The sequence below is a fragment of the Adiantum capillus-veneris genome, chromosome 2 (genome assembly GCF_014529385.1).
Source record: "Adiantum capillus-veneris isolate H3 chromosome 2, ASM1452938v2, whole genome shotgun sequence".
Taxonomy (NCBI): Eukaryota; Viridiplantae; Streptophyta; class Polypodiopsida; order Polypodiales; family Pteridaceae; genus Adiantum; species Adiantum capillus-veneris.
The window spans coordinates 91,913,407-91,936,580 of NC_140932.1; the positions used below are offsets into that span (position 1 = coordinate 91,913,407).

Below are 23,174 nucleotides of genomic sequence, written 5' to 3' on the forward strand. Positions count from 1 at the left end.
ACGAGTCCATCCCTAAGGGGGCCTTCCCATTAGCCCTCCAAGATTGCCCCCCAAAGCGTTGCTAACTCTTGAGGCTATTCTTGTAGGCTTGCTATAATCGTCACTCCGTATTTTCGCCTCCAAATCTTGATAATGCCGGTTCACTCCATAATTTTGAAGATGTAGCAAATGCCCACCCTTTGATGATAGGGCGGGAAGCTTTTATGTTCAAAAAATACGGAGTGTAGCCAATGGCCATTTGCCAGCTTGGAGGATGTTACCTGGCAGCCAGTTTCCTTGCTGACTATGGGGCAGAATTTAGAAGGTGCCTGTACGGCACATATGGGAAGGCGCTCAAAGCTTTTGCCTCCGAAGATGAACGTCCAACGCCAATCTAGATCGACGGTTAGAGTGTGGAACACTGTCGATCCAAGTTGCGGATCGATCGACTTTTAAAATGGAGGACTACTTGCTGCTCTTGCTATCATTCGTCCTCACGCAGAAGAAGCGCAAGAAGACGGCATGTCAGGACGCGGCAAGGGTGGTAAGGGCCTCGGCAAAGGAGGGGCCAAGCGCCATCGCAAGGTCCTGCGAGATAACATTCAGGGTATCACCAAGCCTGCCATCCGGCGCCTTGCTCGCAGGGGTGGCGTGAAGCGCATCAGTGGCCTCATTTATGAAGAGACGCGTGGCGTGCTCAAGATCTTCCTTGAGAATGTCATCAGAGATGCTGTCACGTACACAGAACATGCCCGCCGCAAGACTGTTACTGCTATGGATGTGGTGTATGCCTTGAAGCGCCAAGGTAGAACTCTCTATGGATTTGGTGGCTAGGCTCTTTCTCCATTTCCTTGCAGCGCCTGATGTTCACTGGAGATGGCTCTTCCCTGTCAAAACAATTGGCAACCCTTATAATGAGGGTCTTCCTGCTTCACATTAGGGTTTCATGACTGAGGTCATTCCTGCTGTGAAGTAGGGTTTAAGTATGTGGGATAGCCTTAAATTGAGGCTTGTAGCCACAAAACACTGCAGAAGCCATTTTCAAGCCTTGAGTGAGTGAACAGGCTTTGTACCCATATCTATTTTTGCTGTAGAAAGTTTTTATGGCCGCCTCTAAGTGGCTTTATCTTCTCTTGTTCAATGTGTATGTGATAGGGTTCTGTTTGTTTCTGAAGCTGCATTGTATTTGTGGAATTGTGAGTATGCAGGATAATTGCTAGATTCTTTATTCACCTGTATACAAGTGGAGGATGCTATGGTTTCTCAGATTTCTTGAAGAACCTATTCTAACATTGGCCTGTTTTGTGCTTGTGGGTTTTTGTTATGACTGTTACCTATATTTGATGTCAAGTTTCTTTTCTCAGTGGATGATGAGCAAATGCAGTGCTATTTGTATGCTTGTTTTGCTGTGTCAGCCCAATCTGATTCACAGGTCCTGAATGCAATTGAAGTGCATGTGACTTGCAATTGTGGTTCAATTGAGTTGTTTTCTTCCCTGGAACCTTCAGGAAATTTTGCACCAGTGGTTCAATTGAGAAGTTGAGTGTAGGAATACACTCTCAGAACATGAGAGTCTTCATGTTTGCTAAGACTCTCATGTTCATGTGCCTTACGAGAAGATGGGCACTCTGGATGCCTAAATTCAAAGCAATGTTTCATTTTTCTAATAGAGATTATCTTGATACTATGATGGAAGCTTTATGACTATGATAAAAGTTGTCTCTAGCTGAGATATGTGTCTTTCAATGGAAATTCATGTATGAACTAATGATAAGTGGAGAGAAATACAAGCCTTGCTTGTAAGTTTTAGATATAACCATCCAAAAGTTTTTTGCAATGGATATTCATGTGAGATATAACTTTAGTTTGTTGACCTTTTTACCAGTTAGTAGAAAAAATATCCCTTTCCAAATACTAATTTGTTGCATTTGCGCTAGTAGAGGCGATTGCATTTGTGCATCTTCATTGTTTACCAAAAAGCAACTTCCTTTAAGTAGCATCCTTTTGTGTTAATGCCCTGTATCTGCATTCTTTATTAGACTACTTGGATTAGCAATGTGTAGCCCTATGCAACCCCCATCCTTGCACTTGTCATATCCAAAGTTACTTCTATTTCCTTCCTTGTTGGCTATTTTAATGAATTATGTATATGTTTATGCTTGTACCCTATGATATTGATGACTACCAATTGAGTTGCCCTTGCCCCCCATGGGCAGGATGTTGATAGGAATCTTACATTTCTCTCTTGAGAATTGATGAATTTAATCCATTTGATTTATTTTTCTTTTAGTGGCATTCAACAAAAAATTTTCATGTTCATGTGCCTTTAAAGAAGCTGAGCACTTTGGTTGCTAATTCAAAGAGATACTTTGAGGTGATGTTTTGGTTTTGGAATTCTTATTTGGGTAAATAGTGTTCCCCCCATGCTGTTGCATTTGATGAGATTAGATAAGGTTGTGATTTTATTAGAGCTTTGTCATCTCATATTGGTATTGATCTATTTCCACTTGTAGAGATTGTTGAGACTCTTTTAACATCTTTAGCCCTTGTCACCATTGCCACCCCTCTTGCCTTGGTTATTGGTTCCTCTTCATCGTCTTTGTCCTCATAGTATATACATTCTCCCTCTACTTTAGCTATTTTTACACCCTTTGTGCCCAATGATATCGGTCTTGTATCCTCCACTACACACATGAAACACAAGGTCCCTCATAATGGGCTCACACTCTGCTTTAAGCTTATGGTTTATCGAATTTTGTTGTTCATGAGAAACTTTCTAACTTGTTATGTCACTAGTGTAACATTTAACGGCTTGGTAACTTGTTTGTAGCGGAAATTAGCATGAACATAGTGAGCATTTCATTAGAATAGATTCCTAATGAGCATAACTAGAGTGCTTGGGTGGAGAGAGCAACAAAAAGCATAACACCTAGTTAAATAGGCATGAACAATACTTCAAAAGAGAGAAATTAAGCTATTGACAACAGTTGAGGACCAGATTTACATGGAGTTGGTCCCCCCTTCAAAAGGCTTTGTATTATAGGTTTCTCCCATCAAGGGAGACATTTTACAATACAATTTTTTGTGTTCCTTCAATAACTAGCTCATGCAATGAAGATGGAAGCTTCAAGCATTAAGCAAAACACTTATAAAACACAACATCGATTCCCTCACAATCTTAGACCCAAGACCTCACACACCTTCGAAGATGGTGAGAGCTAGCGGGGTATGAGAGTAGATTGAGAGGAAGAAGGAGTAGTCTTACGAGAATAATGTACATCTCCCCACATAATCACTCATATTAGCATGGCTTAGTAATTAGCATGGTAGAGGAGATGAGCATGCATTGAAGCTTGGCTCTTGGTTGGATTTGCATCACAAAGCCAGAGTTGTTGGTGTAGGCCTCCCTTCTCACAAGCTTGGAGTGGATGATGAGCTTTCCATTAAAGCTTGAGAAGGAGAGAGAGAGTGCTCTTGCTTCACACATGAGCTTGTGTGAATGTGTGTGATAATGCCTTGACAAATTCAGCCCCCTCTCTCTCTCTCTTGGTCGACCCCTCATGCTGGCACCTCATTGGACCTCTCCAAGCTTAGCCAATGAGAATTAAGTAGCATAAGTGATAGCCTTCTGACATGTGTTTCCCTTTCCCCTTTTAGGAGAGCTTTAGGTAATTAATTAATGCAACTAAACTCTCATTGGATCCCTTTATCTCTTGGCCAATAGGAATCAAGTAAGCCATTGGGCTATTGAATGCTCATTTGACCCCTTGGGAGATTGTCTAATAGTCTTCTAGAGAGCTTAATTCTTATTGGTTCTTTTATTAAGTGTTTTCAAAATAAATCAATCTAGATTTACTCTAGCCTAATTCTCATTGGTCCACCTCCATGGCCATCCAATAGGATTTGCACCTTGTGGGCATCTGGGCTAGGGAGCTAAAATATGTCCCTCATTCCCTTTGTGTAAAGGGAACGTGTGAGTGTGTGTGTGTGTGTTTCTCTCTCATCCCCTACTTACAGGGCTTGCCCCCTCCTATGTAGGAATCATGAAGACTTTTTGTACACACAAAGCATCTGATTTTACTAAGCTTGACCATTGGACACAACCTTTGATTTTTGGAACCTTAGCATTTTGGAAGTCTTAATGGGTTGAACCTTAGGGTCTTTAAAGCCCATTGTTTTACATTGCTCTTTTGTAGATGCCCACCCCTTTGGATCCTTATTTTTCCTCCTTTGGATCCCTAATGTGGCTGGTCTGCTAGCTTAACCAATATTCTAGCGTTTTCTCCCATAGCACTTCCCCATATTAAATGATCAGTTTAGCATGAGAAATCATTTAGGAGAATTAGATATTAGTTATTATGACATTACCTCTCTCTTGAAATCATAGTCGTTCTCGACTATGGGGTAGAGAAGATAAAGCCTATTCATTAGTCCTTTTTCTAGCGGATAGAGAATCCCTATGTTACCCTACGACATCGTTCCAGAATGGATGACTAATCCATTTGGCGCTTGAGAGCCTAAGCTACTGCAAGCATGTCTGCACATTAGTCCTATCAATCTTCCATAGTAGAGTGACAAGCTCTATTTGGTGTTTGTGAGACATCGTCTCCGCAAACTTGATTCTAAGCATGCATACTACTTCATTTTTGTGCACAATAAAGAAAAAGAGAGTCTTATAAGACAAAAACTTTGTTCATTTTTAACATTTGTATATTTGCTTACTGTAGGGAAGCATTGTAAGCATTGAAAAGGTTTAGGTTATCCTTTGATTGTATGCCTTGCATCCATCTAGCATCTTCAAAAGGATAATTTTTAAACTTAATAAGATACCTTCGGATAATCTTACCGCCTCTTAATACTTTGTCTTCATGTCCGAGAATGGACTCGGGTTGCAACATCTCTTCTTGGTCTACGATCTCCGGTGGGTCTTCAATAGTTGGTTCTTGAGGTGGGTCTCCTTTGTAAGGCTTTAGTAGGCTCACATGAAAAGCATTATGTATGAGCCAATGACTGGGCAACTTGAGTTGATAGGCCATCTCATTGATTGGCCTAAGAATCTGAAAGGGACCATAGAACCTTCTTGCTAACTTAGCATAGTACTTTTGGTGTCAGGTAGGATTCTTGCCCGTCGTGTGCCTTAATCGAGCCTTGGGAAATTTAAGTAAGACCCAATCATTTTCTTTAAAGGCTTGGGCTCTTCTGTGCTTATCAGCAACATTCTTTTGTCTTTGCTGTGAGATAGCGATAACATCCTTAATCTTTTGGAAAGATTCCTGTAGGTCTCGGCTATACTCATCTACATCGAAGATCTTCCTGTGTACCTTAAGTAGTAGGGGACTTTTTGATCTTCGCGCAATTACCTTGAAAGGTTCTTTTCCCGTGGAAGTATGTACAGTGTTTAGGCATACTCCACTAAGGGTAATACTTCTCCTATTAGGATCTTTGATCTACTTCCGTTACATAGGCTTTTAGTAGATAAAGAATTGTTAGGTTAGCTATTTCACTTTGGCCATCCGTTTGCGGATGATAGACCAAAGAGAAGTTTAGCCTTGTCCCTAAATTTTCAAAGAGACCCTTCTAGAAATTACTGGTCATTCTAGGATCTCTATCCGACACTATGGACATTAGCAAGCCATGGTACTTGAAGATTTGTGAAATGAAGAGGGTTGCCAGTTGATGGGCTTTGATAGCTTTTTTGATATGTATAAAATGAGCTTGTTTACTAAACCTGTCTACTATCGTCCATATTCCCCTATTCCCATGAATAGACTTAGGCAATCCAAAGATAAAATCCATGGATATGCTCTCCCATGGTGAATTAGATATTGGCAAAGGTTGAAGTAATTTAGGTTGCTTCCCTCTATCAAACTTCGTCTTTTGGCATCCTACACATTTAGAAACATACTCTTGTATGTTTGCTTTCATGGTGGGCCAATAGAAATATGTTTCAGTCCCTTTTAGGGTAGGCGGAATCCCTTGATACCCCACATAAGGAGGAGCATGAGATTCATACATTACTTTCTCACGTAGTGAGTTAGTAACGCATAGTCTATTGCCATAGAGAAGATAACCATCTTGTAAAGTAAATGGTTCCTCTTTCTTCCCTAATGCAAGGGATGAAATCACATTTCTAAAATCAGGATCAATAGCATACTCATCTATCATAGAAGATAGATCATTGTGAGTTTCTATAGAAACCGCATTCACTCTCGGCCGTCTTGAGGTAGATTCCTATTGAGCATAACAAGAGTGCTTGGGTGGAGAGAGCAACAAAAAGCATAATATCTAGTTAGATAGGCATGAACAATACTTCAAAAGAGAGAGAAATTAAGCTATTGACAATAGTTGAGGACCGGATTTAAATGGAGCCGGTCCCCCCTCCAAAAGGCTTTGTATTATAGGTTTTCCCCATCAAGGGAGACATTTTACAATAATACAAATTTTTGTGTTCCTTCAATAACTAGCTCGTGCAATGAGGATGGAAGCTTCAAGCACTAAGAAAAACACTTATAAAACACAACATCAATTCCCTCACAGTCTCAGACTCAAGACATCACACACCTTCGAAGATGGTGAGAGCTAGCGGGGTATGAGAGTAGATTGAGAGGAAGAAGGAGTAGTCTTACGAGAATAATGTACATCTCCTCATATAATCACTCATATTAGCATATCATAGCTTAGTAATTAGCATGGTAGAGGAGATGAGCATGCATTGAAGCTTGGCTCTTGGTTGGATTTGCATCACAAAGCCAAGAGTTGTTGGTGCAGGCCTCCCTTTTCACAAACTTGGAGTAGATGATGAGGTTTCCATGAAAGCTTGAGAAGGAGAGAGAGAGAGTCTTCTTGCTTCACACATGAGCTTGTGTGAGTGTGTGTGTGATAATGCCTTGACAAATTCAGCCCCCTCTCTCTCTTGGTTGACCCCTTATGCAATTTACTCATGCTAACACCCCATTGGACCTCTCCAAGCTTAGCCAATGAGAATTAAGTAGCATAAGTGATAGCCTTCTGACACGTGTTCCCCTTTTCCCTTTTGTGAGAGATTTAGGTAATTAATTAATGCAACTAAATTTTTATTGGACGCCTTTGTCTCCTAGCCAATAGGAATCAGGCAAGCCATTGGGCTGTTGGATGCTCATTGGACCCCTTGGGAGAATGTCCAATAGTCTTCTAGAGGCTCTAATTCTTATTGGTTCTTTTATTAGTTTTTTTAAATTAATTAAACTAGATTTACTCTAGCCTAATTCTCATTGGTCCACCTCCATGGCCATCCAATAGGATTTGAGTGCACCTTGTGGGCATCTGGGCTAGAGAGCTGACATGTGTCCCTAATTCCCTTTGTGTAAAGGGACCCTGTGAGTGTGTGTGTGTGTGTGTGTGTGTGTGTGTGTGTGTGTTTCTCTCTCATCCCCTAGTTACAGGGCTCGCCCCCTCCTGTGTAGGAATCATGAAGACTTGTTTGTACACACACAAAGCATCCAATTTTACTAAGCTTGACCATTGGACACAACCTTTGATTTTTTGAACCTTAGCATTTTAAAAGTCTTAATGGGCTAAACCTTAGGGTCTTTAAAGCCCATTGTTTTACGTTGCTCTTTTGCAGATGGCCCCCCCCTTTTGATCCCTTTTTTCCCTCCTTTGGATCCCTACTGTGGCCAGTCTGCCAGCTTAACCAATATTCTAGCTTTTTCTCCCCTGGCACTTCCCCATATTAAATGATCAATTTAACATGAGAAAATCATTTAGGAGAATTAGATATTAGTTATTATGACGTTAGTGTTCACAACATGTGAATTATACTTTGATGCCATAGGTGCTGGAGGAAGTTTTGTAGAGGCTATGTCTCACTTGCATTGGTGTGTGGATACGATAGTTGCTATCTCTTCTATTGAGGACAATGATACATGGAATCTTTCCTCATCCATCCCTTAAGAAGATAATTGGTGTGAAGTAGGTTTTCAAGGCCAAGCTTTATTTCAATAATTCTTTAGAATTGTACTAGACTCGTCTTGTTGCTAAAGGTTTATGCTTAAAAGGAAGACAATGGCTTGAATGAGACTTTTGCTTTGATTGCACGTTTTATCACTAAACATCTCATGATTGCACACATAGCACATTATAGATGACTTGTTTATTAGATGTATGTCAATTGGTTGTATGATATCATTGTGGCTAGGTGAAAACTCTACTCGTATCTACATTTGGTATCACAATAGTTGATTTATTGCACAATTTTTTTGGTTTGGAAATACTACAGTCTCTTGACGGCATTCTCATACATCAAAAGAAGTATGTAAAGGAATTTCTTCTACATTTTTGTATGAAAAATCTATCTGCCATCTTTTGTCCTATGGATCCAGATTGTAAGTTGTCCAAGGATGATAATACTCCTTTATTGATGCTATGGAATACAAGAGGTGTATTGACTCTCTATTATTCTTGGTTAACACTTGGACTTTATGTGTGCTCATTGAGTACTTTGAATTCTTCACAAAATTATTGGCTAGGTGAAAACTCTACTTGTATCTACATTTGGTATCACAAAATTTGATTTATTGCACAAATTGTTTTGATTTGGAAATGCTACGGTCTCTTGATGGCATTCTTATACATCAAAAGAAGTATGTTAAGAAATTTCTTTTACATTTTGGTATGGAAAATTTCTCTCCCATCTCTTGACCCATGGATCCAGATGGTAAGTTGTCCAAGGATGATAATACTTCTTTTATTGATGCTATGGGATACAAGTAGCTTATTGGATTTGTATTATTCTTGGTTAACACTTGGCCATTATGTGTTGTGTATTTTCTAGTCAGCTTCATCTCTCTAAATGGCAAGGAGCTCATTGAGTACTTTGAAATCTTCACGAAATTATTGGCTATGATATATTTTCTATTTTGGCACTAATATTCTTAGTGAATATAGTGATTGTGGCTGGGTTGGATGTGTTGATAGACAAAGGTCTACTTTTTGCATTGCATTCTCTTTGGTAAAACACCTATATCATGGAAATCTTGAAAGCAAAACACCACTGCCTCTTCTTCCACAAGATCTTAGTATTGGGATTATCTTGATACTATAATGGAAGTTTTCAGGCTTTGATAGATTATGGATAAACTTGCTATTGTATCTCCATCTCAATCAAGACATAAGATTGTTTTTTTCTTAGCTTACATATATTCTTGCATCACAAATTCATGTGATAACTTGTGGTAAGTAGAGAGAGAATACAAGTCTTGCTTGTAATTCTTTAGATATAACAATCCCAAAGACTTTTCATAAAAATCAACTTGCAAACCAGCAAGTAAGGAGATAACAACCTTTACCAATCTTTGCATAAGTCATACATTGCCCATCTACCATATGATGCATTTTGTTTGAAAACACTTGAAAATTCAAACTTGTTATGAAAAATGTTGAAATAGTATCCATCTATAGTAATTTTGGAGTTCCATTCCACCTAAATAACTATAGATAGATAATATCGTAACTTTCACGTGTAATCGACCAATCTATTCATGCTAAATATCCTATACCACCAAAAATGCATAAACTAATAATTTGGAGTGACTCCAAACCATAAATAGCATCATTCTATGGAAAACTATACAATATGCACTTTGCTGCTAGTAGATCCCCATAGGTAAAGTGAGCCTTATTGTATTTCCTAGTTGCATTGGTTATAACTAAATCTAGGCATGCGGATAATCCTAGAATATATTGGTTGAAGGTAACTTGTTGTGCACGTCTGTCGCACGTGTCAATGCAAGGAACTTTCCAATATACGGTGTGCTAGCCACAAATGGCTCCAAGCACACAACAAGCCTAAACTAGTACGCTCAAAGATGGCGATGGTGTGTCACTCACTGATCTACGCTTGCTGTCGTGGAGATTCCTTGCCACGAAGAAGAGGGAGACGCCGCTACGCCTCGCCGCCGTTGTGCCGTCGCAATGCTCGATTGCACACTCTCTCTCTCTCTCTCACGCATACACACACACACACAAGGAGATAAAGAAGAAGAAGATGGAGATGGAGCAAGAGCACTCTTCAATTGCACAAATGAGAGAATGAGTGAATTTTAGGTTTAGTTGACTTTTATATGAGCTCGCCCCATTCACACTTGGGCGCCTATGCTTAGCCAACTACTCCCTTGAAGTTCCAGTTAGAGTGCGCCTCTCATCGGCATCACTCTTACCCTTTTCCTATTGGACCGACAAGCCCGATACCTGACTCTACCAAATAAATAATATAGTGTCCATCTTAGGTGATAGGAATGTGCATGAGGGTTAACATGCCCCCCTTCCTGATGTAGATTCCGTCCTCGGAAGCTATTGAGTTGAAGCTCGTTCGTCGAGGTGGGAGAGCATTTGAGATGAATGTCCTTAGCCTTCTTCAGTCACTACAAAATCAAAGAACATTGGCACAGTAATTGCATTCTCATGTACAATTAAAAAGCATATGCAGTTGTAGGCAACCAATTTGATTGGTAGCATAATTCTAAACCATTTGTCAGCAATAAACATTAAATTGCAATATAATCAAACGCATAAACAGTTGTAAAGGTGAAAAATTAAACAAGTATGGGGTTGCTAATTTAACGATCGAAAGGCACTAAAGATCAACTATTAATACCATGGGCAAGCTTCTCAATTTTCTCTGGTCAATTAAGTTGTTTAATCGCGAGAGCCAAGTATTTCATGTCCGAGGGCTGACTAGAGGCTATACCTAGAAGACCTTGCAAGCAGTTAAGCTACGATAAAAGGAATTGCTCATGAAATCATCGCCTGACTTATTTCCTTTTCTTTGACCTCCTAAAGTCTTTTCACATTGTTTGAATTTTGATGTGTGTACTTATTTTGTATGCCTTGGGTTTTTTGCTTTTCAAAGAAAAGCGCCCAAACTGGGAACCTCTAGGGCTCTAGTACCATAGGTGATACATGTGAGTGGAGTACCAAATCAAGCTGAGGTTTCTCTTCCAGCTTAAGATTTTACATTGTGGCACTTTGATTCTTTGTTTGTTCGTTTTCAACATTTTGATTTTGTAACTTTGGGGGGTCATATAACACTGTTACCCTCCCCAGGCTCATCACACTAGTAAACTCCCTTTATAATACTTAAGCTAAAGGTCAATAGGGACTAAGCCCACTAGAAAGCCCTAGTACATTTCACACAATGCTTCCTAAATCGGATTAAGAACCTAAGTAACCATTGATTATTAGGAAGGCATTCCCCATGGTATTAAGAGAAGATCTCTAACGCCTAGCTTGGTCAAACTAGCTTAGTTGGACTGCTTGAATTTTAAACCTAGACAAGTGCTTATGACAAAAAAATACATTGAACTTAATGTTTGATACTAAGCAAATGCATTGAATATTATGCTACCAATCAGAATTAAAGCAGACAAACATGGATGCAAAAAGATAAGGGGCAATGCTAATGGACAAAAAACACCTGTTTGTGTTGATGGTCGTGCTTGATTTGAAGTGTGAACAAGAGAAAGATTCCATGAAGGTCCAAATCCTAACAACAGCAACACATTCCTGTACACACTAGGAAACACAAAGAATACCTCTAGGAGGCACATCAGTGGGAAGAAATAACTTTGCTAATCACTAAACTCTAAAACATAAACACTCCTATTGTACTAATCTTACCTATCCTCCATCACTCGAGTGATGAGGATCAAAGGTGTTTGATGACATAGGTTTCTGTTTCAGTGTACTGGATGCGAATCTGTAGTCTAGTCAATGTTTTGACTTTTATTGTGCATACTCGCTTGCTAATTGCTCTTGCTCTTTATTATTTTTGTTTTTTGTGAGTATAAGGCTTTATATATACATTCCCTAAGATTGGAAGATTGAGAGGTCAGGGAGGAAAGTTGAGAAGGGAGTGAGTGAATGATGACTGTCAGCAAACACTGCCCCCTTCCTTGGGTAGATCATACCATTTGAAATGTGCTCGTCACCCTTTGAAACCAATTGTTTCAGTTGGTAATAGGTGAGGATTTTTGCCACTAGTTTTCTATTACCTTAGGTGCCTCGTCGAGTTGCAAGGGTGGTAAGGTACTCTCCCAGGATCGAACTTGAAGTGGTTCATCAGGTGATTCTTGAACACTGGGAGGTGTGGATTCCTTTGTAGCTTTATGGAGGTCCACTATTGTAGGTGGAGGTTATGGGAAGCTTTTACCTCTATGGATGCATTACATAAGGAGCTAGAAGCTTCATGGGACTCCCCCCTTCCTGAGCTAGGTGGAACAAATTGTTCTTTCTTCGGTATCCAAACTAGCTCTGGAGCGGGTATATAGCATTCTGTGATTTTTTTCCTTCCGCAATCGTTGATTCATTTTGGAGCTACGGGATTGGACTCACATGGGTCAGGTGACAGGTAAGAACATAATCTACATTTTGGCACCTAGATTTGATCATTTTCCTTGATAGTAGCCTTGGGCTTCCAATAGTCGTTTAGGAATCCAATGCCACGTTTCCTTATATTTCTTGGAGCAAGTGGGACGTTTCTTACAAGGCTTCTATTTTTTAGCATCAACCATGGTCGCTAAAGAAGCTTTAGGGACCCACTTGTATGTTTTCTTTGTTATATTAAGATGAGTCTTGTCAGAAGCTATATGCATTGCTTGTAGAATATTTAAGGGTACGGGCATTTCATCCCCCTCAGTTGTTACCCAGGTTGTCCCCCTGCTTCCCCAAGTGTCTATGGCTGCCGCTAGGTGGACCCAATCCACATTGTCTGACTCAGTCATCCCAGGTAGTACATCCATATAAGGAGAATCTTCCCCAACACCACTGTCCGCTTTACACGTGTAACGATACTGCAATGGGGCCGAGTGAACTGTGGTGTCAGATCTATGATCAATTATAAACTTGTTTCCTAGAGGATGTGCTCGACCAATTACAAGATCCACTCGAATGATAGAATCTTGAAACTGCAGGTAGACATGGTTTTTAGACCAGTCATGTACCATTTTTGCTTCCCTCATGAAAGGACGTCCTAAGATCATCTCCGATGCCATAGTGTGCTTGGAGGAATCCATAACAATGAAGGTAATTCTTATTTTATGTCCACAGAACTTGATCTTGAGATCTTCTAGAATCCCAATAGGTTTAACAATAGACCCATTGGCCATCTTCACTACCATGGTTGTGGTCGCGAGGTGAGCCTTCCCATAGTTTCCCAGCAATTTTTAGTCACAATTCTAACCCCAGCGCCACCATCAAGGATTCCCTTCATAGTTAATCCCTTAGTAGTGATTGGTATGGTCGCATTGGATTCATCACCCTCAAAGTATTGTCCCAACTTGTTAACATATATTTCTATAACAAGGTTCTCATCTAGGTTGGGTTGTGGATCTAAGTGTTCCTCCTCTATTGGCATCTCCCCAGCTCCATCCATCTGTGAAAATTGTGGTAGCCCAAACTTCAGTTCTCCATCGAGGAAGGCTCAAAGAGCTGAGACTAGCTCATGGTCTTTATATAGTTTGGACATGATAGTGGTTCTAACTTCTGAAGACATGAAATCCATCAATTTGGCAATGTTTAATGGCACCTTTTGGACTTCAGTCCCTTGACGTGGGGAAGATGGGATCTCCATTTCTTCGATAGAGTCCCTCTGTAAACATTCTTTCCATCAAGAAGTGAGTACGCCCACTTTCCCATGACTTTAAGTCACTTTCTTCTTGGATGACACTAGGTATGGCTAAGGGTCTATGGACTTGGTGAGGTTGTTGCTGCGTAGGGAACATGGTGTCTGTAATTTGGATCTACCTAGGTGCTGGTTCTACATCCCTTTGGATATCTTCTACCAAACTCCTTAATTTCTTGACTCGCTCAATCGCCTCTGTAGGGTTTGGATAAGTTCCTATCTTCTTCTTGGATCCTGGCCATTGTGGCTCATGAAGATCTTCCTTGTTGGTTTCTATCTTAGTGGTCGTTTTGGTCTCCATGGTTTCACCTGAATCAGAATCCTCTTTAGCGTTGTTCATATATACGGGGTCGTCACCAGTCCTACGTTGGTCTTTGAACTGGGGTCTGACTTCACTGCTTTTTGCGATCTCTTCCTTCGTGTTTTCTTCTTTTTTTGAGATTGGGCAATTGATGCCGTGTCTCTTTCCTCAAGAATATTTTTTTTTTTTTGGAGCATCGATCGTGTGAGTACGTTTACTGGTACCACAGGTGTACTTGGTGATAGCTCCTCGGTAACTTGAATCAAGTTTAAAGGCATGATCTTTGGTGCATTTGGATTATTTGGACATTGGGCAATCAAATGGTCTATGCCACATCAATTATACATGAGTATTCGCATTGTAGACGTGCTCACTTGATTGGTTTTCATTAGTGTGGCGTTCTTTTGTAGCCTAATAGGACACTCAGCTACACAATGTGGACTTCCACACTCATAGCATTGAAGAGGTGGTCTCTTAGCAATGTAATTGATATTTTGGCCGCTTGCCGCAAGAGCAGCTACTGATAGCCGTTTTTTCGGCTCTTTGTAATTGCCACAGTGAGTTACCTCACCCTACCAAAATCACCCAAACACTGTGGCTATCCCTACCATTTCACTGTACATAGGCGTGCGTGAGTCACGGGACTTTTCCCATATCTTCTTAAAAACCCTCAGCTAGCTAGTCACTGGGCTAGGTGAGCCAAAAAAAATAAAAAAAATAAAAAAATAAAAGTATATTATGGCCTCTTTGTGTGTAAATATTTCATTGTATATATGGCCTAAATATAGGGATTTTTTATAAATTTTGGTATTTTATTTAAATATTTCTACTTAGGTGTGTGTTTTATTAAACCTATGTACACCTTCTTTCATCCTCTTACACCATAATTTTATATATATATATATATATATATATTTTGCCAATATGTACATACTCTAACCTCATATTTTTCCTTTATACAAATCACTCCCACATTTTCACCCTCACCCTCGTGAAAACAAAAAATTGATTTCTACTCATTGGTTAATTTTATTATATTATTTACTTGCATACCTTTTCCTCTTTCACCCAAAATAATTCAAGGAGGGGCTCACTCTTGGATGCATTGTACAAATTCAACAAAGGAGGGGGCCACTAAAAGACTTTTGCAGGCATAAAAAACAGGCTTTTTGGTGAGAATTTTGGCACCTACCTCCACTCTGAATTTGGAGCGGTGGTCAAAAGAGAAAATGTATCCCACGCTCTAAATAATCACCCCAAATTTTTTCATGATTTTTGGAGCTACCAGCTGTGAGCTATGATTTTTTTAGTGGACCCCAGTTTTCCCATGCTATGCAGCCACACTCTCTCTTCCACTTTATCATTTTCCTCTTTCACACACACTTCTCCACTCATCATCCCCATCTCTCTCACCACTCCTCTCTGCACACTACTCACCTTCTCCTCAACCTTGAAGAATAAGAGAAACCATGGTGAACTCATACCTCCCACACACAATTCCATTCCAAAATTGACCACCTAGTCTCATTTTTCCTCCTCCAAATTACCCATATCTATCAAAAAACCACAAAATTCAGCCTCTTCTCTTAAAAGACAGCATCATGGTGGTTGATTACTCAGCTTCAATTACCTTGTCTCTCAAGGAAGGTCAAGAGTGGAGAAAAAATGTACCGTCAAAGCTAGTGGACCGTCAACAAGCGTCAAAATTGGCCCTACTCAAGACACTTGGAGCATCAACCTTGTAAGAAATCCACCTTTTCTTACCTCTTAAGAGTTTTTCTTCCTTATTTGTATCCTACATGGATACTCCCATTGTAAATATCCAATTCCATTTGTAAATTAATACTAACTCTACTAACACTAACCCACTATGAAAAGTCCTATCACCTCCATTTCTCTCCTCTCTCTTTCCCCACCAACTTCTTGATAATTCCAAGCAAAAGAAATTAGATAAATTGCTGAAAATCTAACCCAACCATGGTTAGAGGAGTAACCCTAGCCTTCAAAATTGCTATAAAAGGAGGGTGTAGCTAGCATAAAAGGGGGGGAGCCATAATGCAAGAGCACTATGCTATAGCTTGAGAAGCCAAGCTCAACCTCTCTAGAAGGAGCTCTTGAGTGGAAGCTCATTGTCTTATGCATGTGCATGTGTTGTAATAAGGGATTAGCAAGGGAAATCTATGCCATTGTAAGAGAGAGAGTGATCATTCAATTGAGAGTAGGAAATCTATCATTTCTCCTACTAGTGTAAGCCCAACATTCGCTGAATCAAGGAGGGTGGATTTGGACTAATCTTGGATATTTTGTCTCCCTTCCAACGTGAAGTAATGGACAACAATGATGCGTAAGTGTCTTGGTGTTTTTTTTTAAAGTTCTTGATAGCTTGTCTCTGGTGTTGTCATCAATCTAGCCATAAATCCCACATACTGTAAGAGGGCGACAGGGTGGAGAGGACTCCCCTGGCCTTAAGACAGTGATTGGGGTGGCTTTTCTTGTGATGTGTTGTGGTGAAATTTACGCAAGCTATGTTGAACAAGTACTAATCTCACTTTGATTTGTCATGACAGATTTGTAAGAAGGTATTAATGCAACAAGCACCCCCTCCCCCTTTCTCTCTCTTTCTTACATATATAGTTGTGTTTGCTTGATCATCGCCGATACGTTTCAAAGCAGCCCGAGCACTATCTCTCTCTCTCTCTCTCTCTCTCTCTCTCTATCTCACTATCTCTCTCTCTCTCTCTCTCTCTCTCTCTCTCTCTCTCTCTCTCTCTCTCTCTCTCTCGTGTTTTAGTGTGTGAGAGTATTCCATTGGTGTTAGGGTTAGTGTAAATTCCTTGCTTGTTTGTGGGTTGCTCTAACGATTCTCCTCTTTTGCGTCCTAGTTCGCTCTTAAACTAGGTGGTGCCCCTTGTGTAGTTGGGATTTGGCGGTGGGTTTGTTGTTTTGGTTTGTGTTGTGTTGTGCCCCAGCCCCATTGAGCAACACGGGAGCCTTGAAGGGTGTCTAGAGGCCACTCTTCTTGTTGCCCGCCCCGGACCGCCTCACTACTTGATATATAGGTTTGACTTGTCCCCAATAGTCCTCCATGTAGTATTGTGGACTTTCTTCAAGCACATCCATCCCGTAGGCAATATTAGGATCTATATCTTCCTCACAGCCTTCCAAACAAGCAATAGATTACTCACAACCTACTTGATTCACAGAAGTGATTCTCGGATGTGGTGGTTGCGGTCCTAGCACTGGAGGTGGTAAGGGTGTTGTTTGAACAACATTTTGAGCCCTAGGGACCTTGTGTTGTGCTGTTTGTTCAAGAGGTGGGGCCGACATCAATGCAGGCACTCGAGGTGTGTCTATCCATGCTAAGGTTGGTCTATTGGCCATCGCGCGCTTAAATACTATGCAATCCTTAGCTTGATGACCATACCTCCCACAAGCATTGCAATTCCCATCGAATTTTACTCTAAATGTAGGGCATTCACTGGTACTATGTGGTCCGTAGCATACTGAGCACCATTGTTGCTCCCTTCTTGGATACATATGATTGTTTTGCGGAGCACGATTGTCTCTAAGACTCTCTTGAATAGCCTTGGTGAGATCTGCTAAAGTCATCTCAGATATCTTTGGCTCCTTAGCAATAGGCTTTAGGGTCATTGGCTGATGCCCCAATGCTTGCGAGCTAATAGATTTAGGCTCAACAGACACTCTTTATCCTTGAATCATTAAATTATCCTCCAGGTGGATCGCATTGGTGGTGACTGCTTCCCAAGTGGTGATACCTCTAATAACTAGGCCATTGTAGATATCCTCATGTCGTAATCCCCTAATGAATCTATCAAGCAATTGATTATTAATTATTATTGAAGCACTCATTTAGATAACAATAAGAATTCAAATGCTTCAAGTGACTAATAAAGTCTCTCACCGACTCTCTTTCCTCTCGTTGGGCTTTCTGGAGTTGAGAGGCTACTCCCCAAAGTACTCCCTCTTGTATGTATTCTTTCAAGAACAATCTCCTAAGAGTAGGGTAAATCGTTTTTTCTTCCACCCTTAGGGTTCTATACCAATCCCCTGCCTTCCCACTCAAGGTTAGGCTTACAGAATTACTCTTATGAAGGTCATTGTGTTCTTCTAGAGAATCACATATTTGTTCAAACACTTCGATATTCTTTCTCACATTCCCGTCTCCACTAAATTTTTGTGTGAGATTGGCTATTTGTACTGACTTACTTCTAGGCTCTCTATCAGGCGTGTTAAGCATATTCTCAGCAATAGATCGACCAAGTGAGTAGGAACCGTGGGTGGAGGTGCTCCAGAGACTACATGTGGAGTAGGTATTGGCATTGGGCTTGGCATATAGGAAGCCCTTGGGTTCCACGTTGGGTACGATGTTGTGCCATGTGGTGGTCCATAGTTCATATGTGTGGCCCCAGGCATAGCAGACGTCGGATGTGACATGCTAATGCTAGCCGATATAGTCCCATGGAAATAAGAGCTTGGGTGTTGTGGTTGTGGAGCATAGGTAGTTGAAACAATGGGAGGGGTAGGAACTACATGAGTGCAATGACCCATAGGTGCATACGATTGGGACACACTTGTAGGTACTGTTGTGGGCATTGAGCTACCATGTAGTGGTTCTTTACTAACAAATGAGGTCCATGGCGTGTTTCTCGGCCTGCCCATCATTGGGGTAGGCCTGGTAGCCGTGGTGTCATCAAGGGAAAGATGAGCTAGACTTGGAAAGGTAAAGCTATCACTTGTGGGCTCAGATTGCATTGAGACCCCTGGCGAAACAACATATGGAGGATCCATCGGACTTACCGAGGGAGTCTCCATTTGCGATAAGGTCGGTTGTTTAGCCTTCCCTGTATCTAAGAATCTTATGAGACCCGTTGAAGGCATGTGGATCCCCTTGTTCTGTCTCTCTAACTCAATCACCCTATGGATGACCTCACAAACTCTTTGTTCTTGATCCTCCACACTAGTAGCACCCATTGTGGATTGTACGACATCTAACCAATCCACGTGATAGGTGTGACCTGTGTATAGGTCGGTCAAAGTTTTCATTTGTAGTTCGTACTCCCAGTTCTCATTTAAGAACGCTCCATCTAGAATTTAGGTGCTAGGGGTGTCCTTTGAGCTAGATGCAACGTTGCTTTCTAGGGGTTGGCCCTTAGTGGTTGCTAAGTCAGGAGCACTCGATTGCTCTCTTAGCAAGGATATTGATATAGGGGCTTTCGCTTTTAACTCTCTTCGTTGCTCCGCCTTGCGTAAGCTCTTGACTTCCTTTTCCCTAGCCGCAATGATATATCGCTCAACCTCTTACACATCGGCAAGGCTTCTACCATCGAATAATATGACCTCGGAGGGGAATAGCTCTGAAGAGTCAGGAGGTGCAATGAATGAAGTATTCACGTACACATTCTCTAAGGGCATAGGGTCTACGTTGGTCATGAATGGAAAAATTACTTCCTCACCCCCCTCATTTACATCATTAGCTCCATGTTCGGAGCGAGTAGCTCTACTAAAGGTTTCCTTCAAGCGGCTAAGCACGCTCGGCCCGGACCGCGGGCCCATGGCATGCATGTCTTGGCTTGAGCTATCGGGATTAGGCATTGGGAAACCCTCCATGACGTTGTAGTCAGAGGAAGAGTCACTAGCCGCTATGTTTGGGTCTTGGTTTGTACTACCTTGGGTCCCCGCCGAAGGCCCGGAACCTAAGGTAGGTGGATATTGAGAACTCGCGTAAGTCAAAATTCTCTCTAGTTGCTCTGTCTCTAGCACACGACCAGAGTGCAAATGCATGTGCCTTTGACACCCTACAAGATCGGCGAATAACCTCGAAGGTTAACAGCTTACTTTTTTAGGCATCCGTTTTTACTCATTTTTAAATATTTTTTAATGTTTTTTAATGATCGGTTTTTTGATTAAAGTGTGTGATAGCTCAAAACGAGTGTATCACTCAGAGGGTCGCGGTGTGCTTTACAAAAAAACGTTCGGTCACCTGAAGCTCCGTCGGTCCTCAAAAAAATGATTTTTAGCTACGTGTGAAGCTAAAATACGTAATTTTAAAGGGCGACTGAGGCCTGAGACTGAGCGTGAGCTTGGTCTTGGGTCTAGGAGATAATCCCGATCCCGGTCCTACCTTGTTTTTTTTTTTCCTGGGATAAGGTCGAAGGGGCCTGTGCGCGAGCACACACACACTCTACCTACCTACTTACAACTATTATACCTACTGTTACACACTAACACACTTCATTAGCTCTCACAAATCTACTTCCTACTTACTGTACTTTGCACTACAAAGAACTAATAACCTTAATACTAAGACCTTATCACAGAGAAAACACAGTAACCTTTCAAAACTTCATTAACAAAGAAATACACAGTAGCAACACAAAATCCTTCTTCTCAACACACACACCTTCCTTCCCTACCTTTCCTACAATTGATATTGTACCACAAAAGAAGCATAGAGTGCCATTCAAGCTTAGTGTATGGCATTCCCTGACAGCGGCGCCAAAAATGTGCGTGTATGTCGTACGTGTCAATGCAAGGAACTTGCCAATACACTGTGTGCGAGCCACAAATGGCTCCAAGCACACAACAAGCCTAAACTAGTAAGCTCAAAGATGGCGATGGTGTGTCACTCACCGCTCTACGCTTGCTGTCGTGGAGGATTCCTCGCCGCGAAGAAGAGGGAGACGCCGCTATGCCTCGCTCAACCGCCTCGCTGCCGTCGTGCCGTCGCAATGCTCGATAGCACACACTCTCTCTCTCTCACGAATACACACACACACAAAGAGATGAAGAAGAAGAAGATGGAGATGGAGCAAGAGCACTCTTCAATTGCACAAATGAGAGAATGAGTGAATTTTAAGTTTAGTTGACTTTTATATAAGCTCGCCCCATATTCACTTGGGCGCCTATGCTTAGCCAACTAATCCCTTGCGCCTCTCATCGGCGATCACTCTTACCCTTTTCCTATTGACCGACAAGCCCGGTACCTGACTCTACCAAATAAATAATATAGTGTCCGTCTTAGGTGATAGGAATGTGCGTGAGGGTTAACACTTGCAAGACGTTTTATGTGAAGCAATCTCGAATAAAACCATAGGTAGATATAGCTAGGAGCTATCTACAATAATTATCCCATAATTAACTAAAATAAACTTGTAATTTTTCTATCCAATATGCATAAAAGAGAATATTTTGTTAAAAATAATAAGCAAAATTAGGGTTTTAGGCTTCTTCTAATTATCTCTGGTTATTCTAACAAATAATTACTAGAGTTAAATTATTGATAATTATTCTAACAAATAATTATCAGATTTAAATTATTGGTATTTTTCCTAGATAGTTTTCTAAATTTTTAGCCTAATTTTAGCATTACTTTAGCTTAAAATTGGACAACTAATGGCAAAAAATGATAAAGCAGGTAGATATTATAGTTCTCAATGATATCCAATGTAATGGAATTGGCCTATTAACTTGAGAGTAGCCAAAATTAGAGAGAGTACTTTTGTGAAATTACTTAGTGAGCATAGCTGGTGAACATAATCGATGGTAGCAACATAAACATAGCACAATACTTTTGCAAGAGAGAGAGTTTAGAGAACATGACAAAAGCTGAGGACCGGATTTATGTGGAGCTGGTCCCCCCTCCAATAGGAATTTGTATTATAGTTTCTCCCATCAAGAGAGACTTGTTACAATACAATCCTTGTGACCTAGGTGATGCAATGAAGATGGAAAGCTTCATGCATCACGAGCATAACATAAAGTTTGTGGAAAGCATTAAATATCCCAAGCCTCAGTCCCAAGACCTCAAACACCTTCGAAGGTGGGGAGAGAGCTAGCAGGGAACGAGGGTAGGGAAGAGGAAGAAGAAACATTTCATAGGAGAAAGAACTACTTCCTCATATCATCACTCTTCTTGCTAGCATACATAATAGCATAGTAATGAAGATGGAGAAGATGGAAAGCTTAAGCATTGAAGCATGGCTCTTGGTTGGATTTGCATTCCATAGCCAAGAGTGTTGGTGTAGGCTCTCAACCTCTCTACTTGCTTGGAGAAGGAGAGGGAGCACTTGCACTTTGCACTTCACACAATGAGAGAGAGAGAGAGAGAGAGAGAGAGAGAGAGAGAGAGAGAGAGAGTGGGAGAGTATACCCCTCAAGAATTCCCCCTACTTGCTTTGGTCGACCCCTCCTTGTAGCTCATGCTTGAAGCTCATTGGACCCCTCAGGCCTAGCCAATCACAAGCAAGAGTCGTATCAAGCAGGCATACTAGTCTTGGGACAAGTGTCCCCCTTTCCCCTTTGAGAGAGAGGACTTGACAGGCTTTAGGCACACCATAGGGCAACATGAGGAGGAACTTGACAAGTGCCCCTTTTGCTTTCTTTGTACTAAGCATTCCTTGTGTGAGTGTGTGTCTGTTCTCTCTCATCCCCTCTCTTGTAGGGCTCTCCCCCTCCTTGTAGGGATTGATGTTGACTTTTGCACACCTCCTTACCCTCAAGCACCTTAGTCAGCAAGCATGACAAAGTACCTCAAGCTTGGGTGGTGTTCCCACAAGCACCTCAATCTCCCTAGTCAGCGAGCATGACAAACACCTTAAGCACCTTAGTCAGCAAGCACCTCAAGCACCTTAAGCTTGGGCCGGGTTCCCACCTCAAGCTCAACCCTAGCTTACCTAAGGTCAAAGGACTTTTACACTAACCTTTGGAGGTCTTTAATGAAGTTAACCCTAAGGTATTTAAGCTCCATTAGTTAACTTGCTCTTTGATAGACCATCTCTCATTTGGTCCCCTTTACCATTGGCCCTGTGTTGAGATAGATCTATATGCACATGTCTATATCCTAATCCTTGTTCCCATTTATTCTCCCACATTAAATGATCAGTTTAATATGAGAAAATCATTTGGGGTGGTTAGATATTAGACTTTACGACATCCTATATCTTGTAAGAGCCTGAGAAGTTACACCACACTTGACTTCCATAAGCTGAACAAACTTGTGTCTTATAGATATATGAAAGTTACAAAGCAACAAAAGTGCTTTGCATAGATTATGTAATGGATAATAAGAACCTTGCTTGAACTAACATGTCCATAAAGTTGTATGTACATCTACAACTTCACAAATCATTGTTATATAAGGACACACGTGCCAATGAGCATCCACATGAAATGATAGAGAACATATCATAGCCAAATGCACTCAAGAATGCATAAATT

The 23,174-nt window shown here is 41.0% G+C and overlaps 1 protein-coding gene across 1 annotated transcript; it reads left to right on the top strand.

Moving 5' to 3' along the window:
* Nucleotides 1-385: 385 nt before the first annotated feature.
* Nucleotides 386-1,110, top strand: LOC147463181 (histone H4). Its single transcript, XM_086528153.1, has one exon. It carries the CDS (start codon nt 502-504, stop codon nt 811-813), a length of 312 nt encoding a protein of 103 aa, XP_086384279.1. The 5' UTR covers nt 386-501; the 3' UTR covers nt 814-1,110.
* The last annotated feature ends 22,064 nt before the right edge of the window (nt 1,111-23,174 follow it).

What these genes read in the sequence shown, in the direction of transcription:
- LOC147463181 (XM_086528153.1), top strand. Translation starts at nt 502, where the DNA reads ATGTCAGGACGCGGCAAGGGTGGTAAGGGCCTCGGCAAAGGAGGGGCC.